The following is a 12,832-nucleotide window of genomic DNA, read 5'->3' on the forward strand; positions in this document are numbered from 1 at the left end:
CAATTTAGGAGGCAAATGTATGAAAAAGACCAGAAAAAAACTGATTTGGATTTATCTTTGCGAAGAGAAGCCGGAGCCTGTCCTGCCGGCAAAGCCGTTTGTGATTACAGCGTGGCCTCATTCTCCACAGTCCTGAACATCGGAGCAGGGAGGAGAACGGTGGGGGGGGAGGCTGCGGTGGGGGTGGGGGAAGTGGGGAGGAGGTTGTGGGGGGGGGTGTGGGGGAAAGGGAGGAGGCTGCAGTGGGGGTGGGGGGAGGGGGAGGCAGGGGGTGGGGAGGAGGTTGGGGTGGGGAAGAGTTGCAGTGCCTCACGGGGTAAGTTGGGGGGTGGGGTGGGGGTGATGCAGTCTGCTGTTCTGAAGCACACGGGATTTGTACATCACGGCCTTGACTGACATCATCGGGAGTTTAATTCTAGTGGAAAATTGTTCATTTTGACTGCGGTGAAGCAATTGGAAACTTTAGAAGGTTTGTGGTCGCAAGTTTACAGCATATTTTATACAATCCATGTTGAATGAGGACTAAATGTGTAGCACAAACCTTACCTTCTCTTGAAATGTCACTGTTTCTAATTACTCTGGGGATGCAGGTATTATTTATTGCCTTTGAGAAGGTGGTGATATAATCCCCCTTCCTGCACCGCTGTGTGTAGGTACGTCCACAGTGCTGTTAGGGAGGGAGTTCCAGGATTTTGACCCAGTGACAGTGAAGGAGCGGTGATGTATTTCCAAATCAGGGTGGTTTATCTTGGGAAGTAATGGATTCCCTGCCCTTTTTGGTGAGTGATTTTTGCATCTCTGCTGCTGCCAGTGGGGAGCTGGTGAGAATAGTGATGGACTGTTCTGTTATATTGTAGATCCAGCAGTGCCAAAGGAGTGTCCAGGACAACACCAGGCGAGAGAAGATAGACACTGCCGTTGAGAAAGGGCTGCCAGAGAAAGCTGCAGCTCCGAACACGCCAGCAGCCTCCACATGCTCAGTAACGTCTGATCAAAAGAAAGCAGAACTAACCAAGTCTACAACACAAGGTGAGTGATTGTGAGCAACTTCCTCCTTCTATCGACAGATCAGCTCCCACAATTTATAAAGGACATTTCTTTGAAGTGCATCATAGCAACAGGGACTCGGGTTCAATCCTGGCCTCGGGTCGCTGTCTGTGTGGAGTTTGCATGTTCTCCCCATGTCTGCGTGGGTTTCCTCCAGGTGTTTGGGTTTCCTCCCGCTGTCTGAAGATGTGTAGATTAGGGCGACTGACCTTGGTAAATGTGTGGGGTTACAGGGATAGGGTAGGAGAGTGGGCATGGGAAAGGTGTTCTGTCAGAGAGTTGGCGCAGACTCGATGGGCCAAATGGCCTCCTGCAGTGTAGGGCTTCTCTGATTCCATGCTGCACACAACATTTTCAATAATCATTGCAGAGAGGTTGTTCTGGAATTGTTTGTGTGAGACTGAGAATAAGTTTGGTGCTTTCTTGATGAATAGTGAGTTCTGCAGCTCCTTCCTGTGAGAATTCCAAAATTCCCAACTGGCTCATTGCAAATGGTCACAGCGCCAGGGACCCAGGTTTGATTCCTGACTTGGATCACTGTTTGTGCAGAGTCTGCACGTTCTCCCCGTATCTGCGTGGGTTTCCACCTGGTGCTCCAGTTTCCCCTCTCACTCCAAAGACTCATAGGTTTGGTGACTAGCTGTGCTAAATTGCCCCTTTGTGTCCAAAGCTGTGTAAATTATGGGGATTGGCCATTGTAAATGTGTGAGATTGTGGGAATAGTGCTGGAGAGAGCGGGTGGGGAAATCAGCCAAGGTGATCCCTGGAGTGTTGTGCGGTGATCCCTGGTGTGCAATGCCTGTATGGACATTGGGTGAGAACAGAAGCAAGATTGATTGTAATGTGATCCACAGGCCTGTCCTCACACTCTCCTGGGCTCCTGGGGAGAGTGGGTCCCCACAGTAATTCCTAAACCGCCAACTGTCGGTGCTCGAAATGCCAGTAATTTGAATTCTTACTCAAGCAGGTTTCTGTTTGCTTCACATCTATCTCCCTCCCTCGCCTGCAGGTATGGACAGCTCCTCTGATCACCGTTCTACACACCCAGCACTAACCCTGAAACCATTCCCACTGGCCATTCTGTATGTGAGCTTGTTGGGAAGATAATGCCATTGTAGCAAATCCTGCTTCTGTTCCCATTTGATGTTTCATACAATCACTTTCCAAAAGAGCTCAAGTGACGTGGCAAAGAGGGAGGACCTTCAACTGAACTCCCAAGTCTCATGTCTCCATCGTGACTGCCGCTCTCCTTGTACCATTCCGAGATTCACATCCATCCTCCAGACCTGGGATCGACGTGAGGAGCTTTGTGCTCTGTAAGGGGTCAGGACTACACTGGGAATGGCATTTCAGCTGAGAAATGTGACCCATTTTTGCTTATATCAGGGGTTTGTACATTCTGCCTGTGTCTATGTGGGTTTCCTCCCACAGTCCAAGGACCTAGGATTTAGTGGATTGGCCATGCCAGATTTCCCCAGTGTCCCAGGATGTGTAAGTCAGGGGGATTAGTGGGGTAAATATTTGGAGTTACAGGGATAGGGGCCTGGGTAAGGTGCTGAGTTGTAGAATTGGTGTAGACTCGATGGCCCGAATGGCCTCTTCCTGCAGTGTGGGGATTCTATGATCAAACACAGCTCATTTCATAACCTCATTGAAAAGAGAGAGAGTGAAGATCTTGGTAAAGTTGGATTTCTGTCTCACTATTTACACATTTCTGTCAGTAAGGTAAGTAATGATTCAGTATTTACCCACCTTGTTCCAGATGAGGAAAGGATAGGCAGGTGTGGAAAAATGTTTGTCCTTCTCCATTATCATTTGTTGTAACTTCCTGAGGAATTGAGACTGTGACAGTCAGTGTGATAATGTCTGTACGGTTTGGTTAATGTGCCCATGTCACTGACAGTCATGCTAACGGTTCAGTCCTACTCCCTAACAGTGTCCAGTGGGAATCATTGAATGATTGAGGTTGCACTCACATGGGAATAAATGTACAGATCCACGGATAGCAGTATTGATCCCAACGTCCAATCAACTGGCCATTGTTAGAGATCTCATTGTGTCTAATCAATGCAAAGTAGGAGAGTCGCTTTCATGTTTTTACTGGCGGATTTTAATATTCACAGATGTGCAGAGGAAGCTTCTTCATTTGATCCCACTGTGACAGGTTGTGTGGGGAATTAGTTAAATCCTGAAGAAAATGGCCAATTGTTTCTTCCTGCGGTTTAAACTGTTGGGATTCGCTCTTTTTATTTCATTGTTATATTTGATGTCATTGGAGACCGTGTGGGATATTCCAAATATCGGACAAACATTTCAGTTTGATGAAGCTTTAACCAGTTTATCAGCTTCTTGTGTAACCTGTTTACACAAAGATTCACTCCATCACTTTACTTTTTTATCCTTAATGTGTCCGAACATGCTCTCGTTCTCTCTCTCTCTCTCTCTCTCTCTCGCGCGCTGTTAACTGTATCGAGTGTTTCGAGTAATGTGTTGACCCAGCAACTGCCTTCGTTAAATTGATAATGAAATCATTTACCTGATATCATGATTCTGAGATTTTCTCTTCTACATTGGGTGATTTTAAAAATTATTTACGGGATGTGGGCATCGCTGGTGAGGTCAGTATTTATTGCTCTTAAGAAGACGGTGGTGAGCTGCCTTCTCGAACACTGCAGTCCCTGAGGTGTAGGTACACCCACCGTGCTGTTAGGGAGGGAGTCCCAGGATTTTGACCCAGTGACAGTGATAGAACGGCGATATACTTCCAGATTGAGATGATGAGTAGATTGGAGCGGGAACACCAGGTATCGGCTGCTCCTGTTTATCTAGATGGAAGTGGTTGTGAGTTTTGCTGAGTTCCTGCAGTGCATCTTGTAGATTGTACATTGCTGCGACTGAGTGGGAGTGTATACCTGCGAACGGGGGTTCACCTCTACAAGATTCCCAGCCTCTGACCTGCTGTTGTATTCTTTGTATTGATGTTGGGCCTGTTCAATTTGTGGTCCATGGTTAACCTCCCTCGTCCCCACACGAGGGGGAGAGATTAAAAAAAAGTTTAACAAACAAACCTTTGCTGAGTATGTACAATACAGAGGCCATTCAGCCCGACATTATCAGAGTGGCAATTCTCTTGCTCTTCATCCCACCCAATCACCAGATCCTTCCGTTCCTTTCTCCCTCATCTCCAGTTTCCCCTTCAATGTCTCGATACTATTTACTGGTGGGGGTACGTTCCGCAATCTAACCACTCTCTGGATGTTGAGCTTTCTCCTGAATTCCTCATTGGATTTATTTGCGACTTTCTTATCTATGGTTCCCAGTTGTGGTCTGTCCTGCAAGTGGAAATATCTCCTGTTCTGGGGAAATGGACCCTGCTGTGATCGTTTAAGCAAACACAGCAGTTGCTTTACCTGTGGGCAGGAAGAGAACAGCAGGAGGATTGGCCTGTCTCGTGAGACAATTCTTCATTCTGCAAAGATATCTGATTTGGTCAGGAGCCAATGAGAATTTGTTGGTGTTATTTGTGAACAGAGTAAGATTGTAAATAGAAAGTCACCTCAAAAATGCCAGCGCACTAGTGAGGTTTTGAGAATCTACCAGTCAGCTATCTGCCACTTGAGGTTACTATAATGAGCCGGTATTTTTAACATTTGCAGTTAATTAGCAGGAAGTAGAATTTTGGGGATTTCTGAGATAATCTCATCATCTTTCTAACTGCTCCATTAGGCCAGAAAGCTTTTAGAAAATCTAATTATAAAGATTAAATCATGAAAAATACTGTGACAGTCTAGGAAACAAGAAGACTTCATTACTTCATATCAGTCCATCTGTTTAGTGAGTAAATAATGTGCAGGAAACTTGCAACATTGCTGCAACTTTCAGTTCATTGCTATTGTACCTGAACCATTCCGTGATTAAAATACAAATAGGAAATGCAGGTCTGGCAGCATGCTTAGTGTTAGAGACCAGATCAGAAACTCCAAGGCTATTATCAAGTTAGCCCAGACCCCAAACCTTTTTGATTTTGGCATTAGTGTGAGCATAGGTTTTCTGTTCCAGGTGCGATTCTGTTGATTCACTAGGAAGCTTTTATAAAAACAAATTTTATTTAAGAACACAATCAGAATTTAGCAAAAAGAATTAGCGTAACTTCTCCCGATTGAAATTCTTAAACGTGACAAAGTATAATTCTTAACAGTTATCTATCTCCATAATTCCAATTTAAGCAATATCCCCAAAGACATGCATCTTTCTGCAGAACCTGTTAGCGACAAAAGCAAGTATACCCCCTTAGATGCTAGATTTCCATCCTTTTAACATCTCTGGACAGAGATCCAGAAAGACAGCTGTCTTCTGACTCCCCTAGAGCAGTCTCCAGAGAAAGAGTTCACTTCAAACGGCAGAACTCCAGAGAAAGAGATCTATTTTCTGACAGATCCCACTATCCAATCTTCAAAGAAAGAAAGACCTACTTCTCTCTACAGCTGCCAAGCAGAAACTGATCTGGGTTTCTCTCTCTGAGCCTAGCCCTGCCCAGTCATGTGCCTTTTCCTGTCAAAACACTAATCAAACCCCAGCCTGAGAAATCCCTTGGGAAGACACTAACATAACAGCCTTGTATTGGTTCAGGTTAAAACAAACATTCCAGTAATTAAATCACTTATGTTGCTGCAGTAACAACAGGGATTGTGGCTATAGACAAAGCGGCACTGATAAATGGAAGTGATTGCTTCAAAAAATGCCATCAGAATGGGGCCATCTATCCATGTTCAGTTATATGGTCGGGGAATGTGACTTAGGATTTTGCAAACTCGCTCTTAGCTAAGTTTACCACCAAGCCCACCTCCTGAAATTAATCGAACAATTCAAATGCACCTTCCATTCTGATTAAGAATCACCAGATTGTCTATGTACCCCACAGAATTGGGTAGTCCAGAAATGACCATGTTGGTTACTCTTTGAAATATAGCTGGGGTATTCTTCATTTCAAATGGCTGAAAACTGGTACAAACCATTTGGTGTCACAAAAGCCAAAATTTCCTTTGCTCTTTTGGGTAAATGTGTCATGCCAGTATCCTTTGAATAAGTCAAGTTTAGAAATAAAAGCGACTTGTCCCACCATCTCAATACAGACTTCCAACTGAGGTATAGTAAGTAGTCTCACAACACCAGGTTACAGTCCAACAGGTTTATTTAGTAGCACGAGCTTTCGGAGCGCTGGTGTTCATCACTGGTGTTTAACCTGGCGTTGTGAGTCTAATTACTGTGCCTACCCCAGTCCAATGCCAGCAACTCCACATCAATCAAGGAATAGGATACTAGTCTGATTTTATAACTGCATTAACTTTAGTCCACACAATCATTGGGTGCCATCTGGTTTCAGTACCATCGCTGTGGGTGACTTCCACTCACTGTAACGCACTTCAATTATGTCATTTTTAAGTTTGTTTCCAGTCTGTTTTTGAACCTGTGCCAACTTTAGAGGATTAATCCTATCAGGATGTTGCTTAATTGGAACATCATTTCCAACATCTATATCATGCACAATTGTTTTAATACTTCTCAGCTTATTCCCACATATCTCCATATAATTGTAAGATTTCTTTCAGATCATTTTGATTTTCCTCTGGAAGGTAATGCAATAATTTATCCCAATTTCTGATAGCTTCCTCATTTTCCAACCTAATTTGAGGAATATCAAATTCAGAATCATCTTGAGTTGTAACCACTAACACATCCTGCTTCTGCTTTCCTCCCCTATCAAAATATCATTTGAACATATTCACATGACACACTGACTTTTCCTTCTATCAAATATCTTATTAAATAATTCACTTCACTCAATTTCCTTTCAATTTGAGAAGGCCTACTAAACCTTTTTAAAGTTCACCTACTATTAATATTTTATTCCCAATAGTAAAACTACCAATTTTTGATTTCTTACCTGCTTCCTGTTTCATCGTGTGTTCTGCCACCTTTTAAATGCTGTCCAGCCAAATCTCCCGCTCTTGTTAATCTCTCCCTAAAGTTTAACACAGTCCAATAATGTAGTCTCAGATGCTGGCTCACCAATTTCCCTTTGGCTAATTTAAATGGTCCTCTTACCTCATGACAAAGAAACTATTCAAATGGATTGAATTTAGTTGAAGATGCATCCCTTATTGCAAAAGAGTACAAATGGAATTCCTTCATCCCAATCCTCTATAGGGCTGTCAACTTGGTCTTTAAAGTTTGATGCCATTGTTCTAACACTCCCTGCAATTCTGGATGGTATGCAGTTGATTTGAATTGAGTTTTCCTTGCTCCCAAATGACTTCCTACTTGTACCTCATGTACTATCTGCAACAACACTTTTCTATACCTTACCAGCAATACCACTTTTCACCTGCTTGAATATGTAAATGTCTTGATTTCCTCATTAAGACATCATTTTTAACATTCTGGTATGCACTCAGATTCCTCTTCCATGTATGCTTTCTGATATAACTGTTTTATTTCGAGATCCTGCTATTGTATCTGCCAAATGTTCTCAACTAAAAATATCCACCTCATCCTCCACCTGTTCTTCCAACCATCTGATCAAAAATTGTTTTGATAATTGAAGTTCAACTTTCTTATCTTCACTCTTTGATTTCTCCTCTTGTCTTAACCTGTGACTTTGTAACCTTGTTACTACACAATCAGGAAAAATCCCAGGATTCCTTTAACAACTCAGTTGTTTGATTTTTCCACTGGCTTTTCAACTACAGTAGGCATCACTCCCAGCTGTGATCTGGCTGTATTGTTACCCAACATAGACTGTATTCCTGGACAAGATAATTTCTCTCTTACTCCTACTACTGCTTCACCACTCTTCACTGGACTTTCCAACCACACCTTATATAACGGAACAAGAATTTTCTCACCCTGAACTCACATTAGACCAGGAGTATTAGTTGCAGTTTTGGCCTTCTTGTCTAAGGAAGGATGTATTCGCCCTAGAGGGACTGCAGTGAAGATTCACCGGGCTGATTCCAGGATAAGAGGATTGTCCTATGATGAGAGGTTAAGTAGATAGAGCCTTACCCCTGGAACCTCGAGGAGTGATAGGTGATTTAATTGAAACATAAAAAATTCTAAGGCAGCTTGATGGGATGCTGGCAGTGTATTTTCTGGGAAATTGACAACATCATTGAGTAAGGTGTCTGAATCTGGAATGAAGTAAGAAGTTTCTTATCCCAAAAGTTTGTGAATCTTTAGAATTCTCAATCTTAGAGTGTTGTGAATGTGTGTTTGTTCGGTACGTTTGAGACTGAGATTGATAGATGTTTTGATGCTAAGGGAATTGAATGGTGGAGCAGGCTCGAAGGGCCAAATGGCCTACAGCAGCTCCTATTTCTTAAGTTCTTATTTTCCTCTTCCCTTCCCAAAAGCACAGATTTGTTCTGGTATTGGATTCCATGAGTGCCAACCTTCCCCTGGTAACTGGCTCTCAATTCTTCATGTCTGAACTAACACTGCGAGTATTGTGACCTTAGGGGAGATCACAGTTGCTCTCGGTCCTTTGCACAGATACACTCTCCCAGAAGGTGCTTGCAAAACAGTGTACTGTAGATTCTGAGATCATCTCTACCTCCTGTTGCTGCTGTGTGCGTTCATTTCTTATTGCACGCTCAGATATTTAGGAAAATGGTGCAACACTTCACTGCAACAATTTTCAATTAAATCTGCTTTAATTGGGAGGAAACAGCCAGTTGAGGAAGATTCTAACATGCATATTCAGAGGCTATTTTTGACATTAAAGGTGCTATGTAAATACAAGTTGTTGCAAGCAGCCATCGTTTAAGGAGAGTTTGGGTGCCTCACTCAATAGTTGCGCTAATGACAATATCACTGCGGTATCTTAGTGTCAGTTCCCATCTTCAAATTCGTCTGATCTGTGTTCTCCACATATCACTGTGGGTTTCCTCTGGGTGCTCCGGTTTCCCCCCTCAGTCCAAGATGTGTGGGTTAGGTGGATTGGCCATGCTAAATTACCCCTTAGTGTCAGGGAGAGAAGCTAGGGTAAATAGGAATAGGGCGTGGGTGGGATTGTTGTTAGTGCAGGCTCGATGGGCCAAATGGGCTCCTTCTGCACTGTAGCTCTGTAACTGTGCCCGGTCCAGTTTGTATTCCCATTTCTTTCATTCCTGCATTTTCTCCCAGTGTCCTGGTATTGCAGAGTCCAACTCATTCTGCAGGCCTGAGTTGTCCTACAGGGCATCAAAAAGGAGACATTTTTACCCTGTGCTAAGGGGGTGAACATTGCCAGATATTTAACTGTAGAGGCTGCACAGAGTGCTCATGACCCTGTCCAAATTCAGTTTCATCATATCTGCTGCACACCTCTGTGTGTGTGTGTGTACGTAATGTGTATATTCAGGCATGCACTGCGCCACACAGTACACATGCATGCACACTCGCGCACTTCCTTACAAAGAAGATGGTGTTGCAGTGATAATATCAGACTGCAGATCGAGAGTATCCTCTAACTGAAGCTCTTGAGGCTGATGGTATTTGGATATTCAGTGTATAGGGAAGGCTGCCTCGCACCCCCACCCGTGTTCAACAGCCTAAACCGAGGCTCACTATAGCCTAGAAACACTCAGTTGTTTCTCCATTTGTCAACTCACACATTACACTTCTTAACCTGTTAACACTTACCCTGCCTGTAAAATGACATTACATTGCTTTATTTCCGCACAATTTAACTGCAGAGTCACTCAAAAAAGACTCTGTTTTTAGATGTGCAGATAAAGATATTTGACCTGTAGTGACCTTCCTTCCTTCCTTCCTCCCTCCCTCCTCCTCTTCTCTCTGTCTCTCTCTCTCTTCCCCCTTCCTGCGAGCTCAGGCTCAGATCCCACCATGGCAGCTGGTTCAATGAATGAACGTCGGATAGAAAAGCTGGTCTCGGTGATGGTGACTTTGATATAATCACCTTCTGTTGTTAAAGACCCAGCTGGTTCACACACGTCCTTTAAGGAAGGAAATCTGCCGTCCTTATCTGGTCTGGCCTACATGTGACCCCAGAGCCACAACAATGGGGTTGACTCTCTGCCCTCTGAAATGACCCAGCGAGCCACTCAGTTCAAGGGCAATTAGGAATGGTCAGTAAATGCTCGGCCCAGCTGGTCACGCCCCATGAATGAAGAAAAAGACCACGCATATACAGACACGTGTGCACAAAACACTTGCTCATAAAACAGACACGTGTTTACATGCACACACTGTACACGGAACACATACACCCGCATGCTCTCTTCCACATTACAGCACACACACACTGTCTCTGCAACAGGAGTCCCAGAGTGACAGTGAGGAGCAGTGTTGCTAACTCATTTCCCCCACCATCAGCTCAGGAAGAGTGAAGCTGATTATGGTGCTGTCTTCTCAGAGAGTTACAGGATTATTTTGATGTCCTAGTAGGATGACATTTAAATGAATATTTCAGCAAAGGCTTTGTTTGAATGTATCTCTGCGAGGGTAATCAGTTGCGGTTTAAAGGACAAAACGCGGGGCTGTGGGTGTTGGCGAGATTTTGTTCCTGGGTGCAGTATTCCCCCGGGATCGATAAACAAAGCCCGACCTGTGTGTGTTTGTCCCCGGAGAGAACTTGCAGCTGGTTGCTCAGAGTTTCTGGCGATCGTGTACGTCTGTTTCATCTTAGACCATCTGTACGGTTAAACTTTGAGCACACAATGGCCTGTAGCCTGTGCCCAGTCCCCGTGCAGCAGAGAGAATCTGTTTTGTCTGATTGCTAAAGCTTTGTGGTTTGCAGCAGGACTGGTGGGAGACAAATGAGGGAGGGTGGGGAACAGGGGGTGGGGGAGGTACGGGGGGGGGAGAAAATTGAATTCACTGTCAGCAGGCGTGAACTGAAGCGATGACTCTTACCTTCGACTGGGCCACTTCCCCTCTGGGACCAAGCCTTGTTTCGCTGCCTGTCTCAAATAAATGTTATTGTGTGCTCGAGCTTTGATTTGTAAATCAGCCAACAGGACAAGTGGAGGAACAAAGTCACAGCTGCTGCTCTCTTTTCAGTTGGTTCCCCGTGTTGGAAGCTGTGATTGTAAATTAGTTGCTCAGTCAGGGCTAAAGGAAATAAAATCCTTTTTCTTTTCCCCACGTACATGATCCGGATACACCAGGAATCAATCTTCCCATCTTTCCCCAAAGGTCTGCGCTAATTACAATCAATTTGAGGGGTGATTCTGGTAAGTCCCTCGTTACCATGTTTTGTCGTGCAGACGTTGGTTTGGGAGATGGTTTCCCTCCCAGGCTGGGGCATGGACACCTGTTCTTTAGTTCAGTACAGTTTGAAACACCCTTTGCGCACACACCTCCCCCCTCCCCACTTCCCCACGGCACAGCAGGAGGTTACTGTACTTGAGCCAAGATGCTGTGCATTTCCTTCAAGACCAGAGGACAGTTTCTTCATTTGCATGCAGCTGTGATCGCTCTGAACTGGGTTACCAAAGACCTGAGCTCCAATTTATTAGGGCACCGTGTTCCAGTAAGGGAAATGCTGATTGGCTGAAGAGATGAGCCACCAGCCTGGTGGAGTATTTGCCACTTGCCCGAGGACAAGGAGATTTAGTTTTATTTTTAAACCTCACCGTGCCTGTCAGGAGGGAGAGGCAAACTTTGGCTGCAGACAGTTGGTGGTTCTCCTGCATCCCTGTCAGCAGTTGGGAGCACAGCCCTGCTCAGGATGGTTAGTGTTTTTTTAATAACTTCTGATTGTCACTAACGCCAAGGTGAAGGTGAATCAACAGGAGGAAGAAAAGCCCCTTTCAACCACTTTAATATCTGAAACAGAAGCTTTGTGGTGGATGTATTGTTTGATGCTGGCTCTGACTTCACTGATCATCTGTGGCCTGGCAGATTGCGTCTGGATTACTCTGACCTGTGGTAAAGGCTGAACAGACAGCCAATGCCAACGCTGGCTCAGTCTCTTTCACTGCAGTTTCCTGCAGCTGCTCACTTCAGTTACAAACAGCAAGTCTTAAAGTTAGTCACCCGGGTGTCATAATCCTAACTTCATCTCCAACTTCTCTTTCAAACTCACTGCCGTCCTCCTGACGGGCACCTTGTGGATTTGGAATGTAGAGATTTGCAGACTCACCTCATGTTTCATCAGCCTCGTTACTGGAAGCTGAAGTAGAGAGAGCGACACCCTCTTCGCTCAGAAACAAACCTTTCCCGAGACGCTAATTGCCAGTTGGACGCAGGAGAGCCACGGCAGAGAGAATGAAATAAGAAACAACAAAGGAGACAATGAGAGAGCCGAGCTGAGGAAGTGGACGCACCAAGATCACTCGCACTCCGGTGAGTTGCTTTTTATCTGGGAAGTTAATAGTGAGGTGAGCAGAATTCTCCAGTTTTGCACAGCATGTTACTCAAAGGTGATCAGTGGCACAGTGGTTAGCACTGCTGCCTCACAGCACCAGGGTCCCAGGTTTGATTCCCAGCTCAGGTCACTGCCTATGTGGAGTTTGCGCGTTCTCCCCAGTGTCTGCGTGGATTTCCTCCGGATGCTCCGGTTTCCTCCCACAGCCCGAAAGACGTGCTGGTTAGGGTGCATTGGCCGTGCTAAATTCTCCCTCTGAACCCAGACAGATGCTGGAGTGTGGCGACTAGGGGATTTTTTCACAGTAACTTCATGTAAGCCTACATATGACACAAATAAAAAAAATAAATATTACCTGACCATTTAAGAATGTGATGCTTGAAAAACCCAGTAAAAAGTCTGACAACACCAGGT

General features: G+C 44.7%; 1 protein-coding gene across 7 annotated transcripts in view; it reads left to right on the forward strand.

Moving 5' to 3' along the window:
- Positions 1 to 12,832, forward strand: part of LOC145360327 (polyhomeotic-like protein 2) — a 256,660-nt gene that overhangs the window by 212,367 nt on the left and 31,461 nt on the right. For all 7 annotated transcript variants that reach the window (XM_080215518.1, XM_080215522.1, XM_080215523.1 and 4 more), the window contains one exon: positions 858 to 1,029. In XM_080215518.1, coding sequence (XP_080071644.1) covers positions 858 to 1,029 — 172 coding nt within the window. The remainder of the gene's footprint in view (positions 1 to 857; positions 1,030 to 12,832) is intronic.

Source organism: Carcharhinus amblyrhynchos, chromosome 30, assembly GCF_965287045.1.
Source record: "Carcharhinus amblyrhynchos chromosome 30, sCarAmb.v2.hapA, whole genome shotgun sequence".
Lineage (NCBI taxonomy): Eukaryota > Metazoa > Chordata > Chondrichthyes > Carcharhiniformes > Carcharhinidae > Carcharhinus > Carcharhinus amblyrhynchos.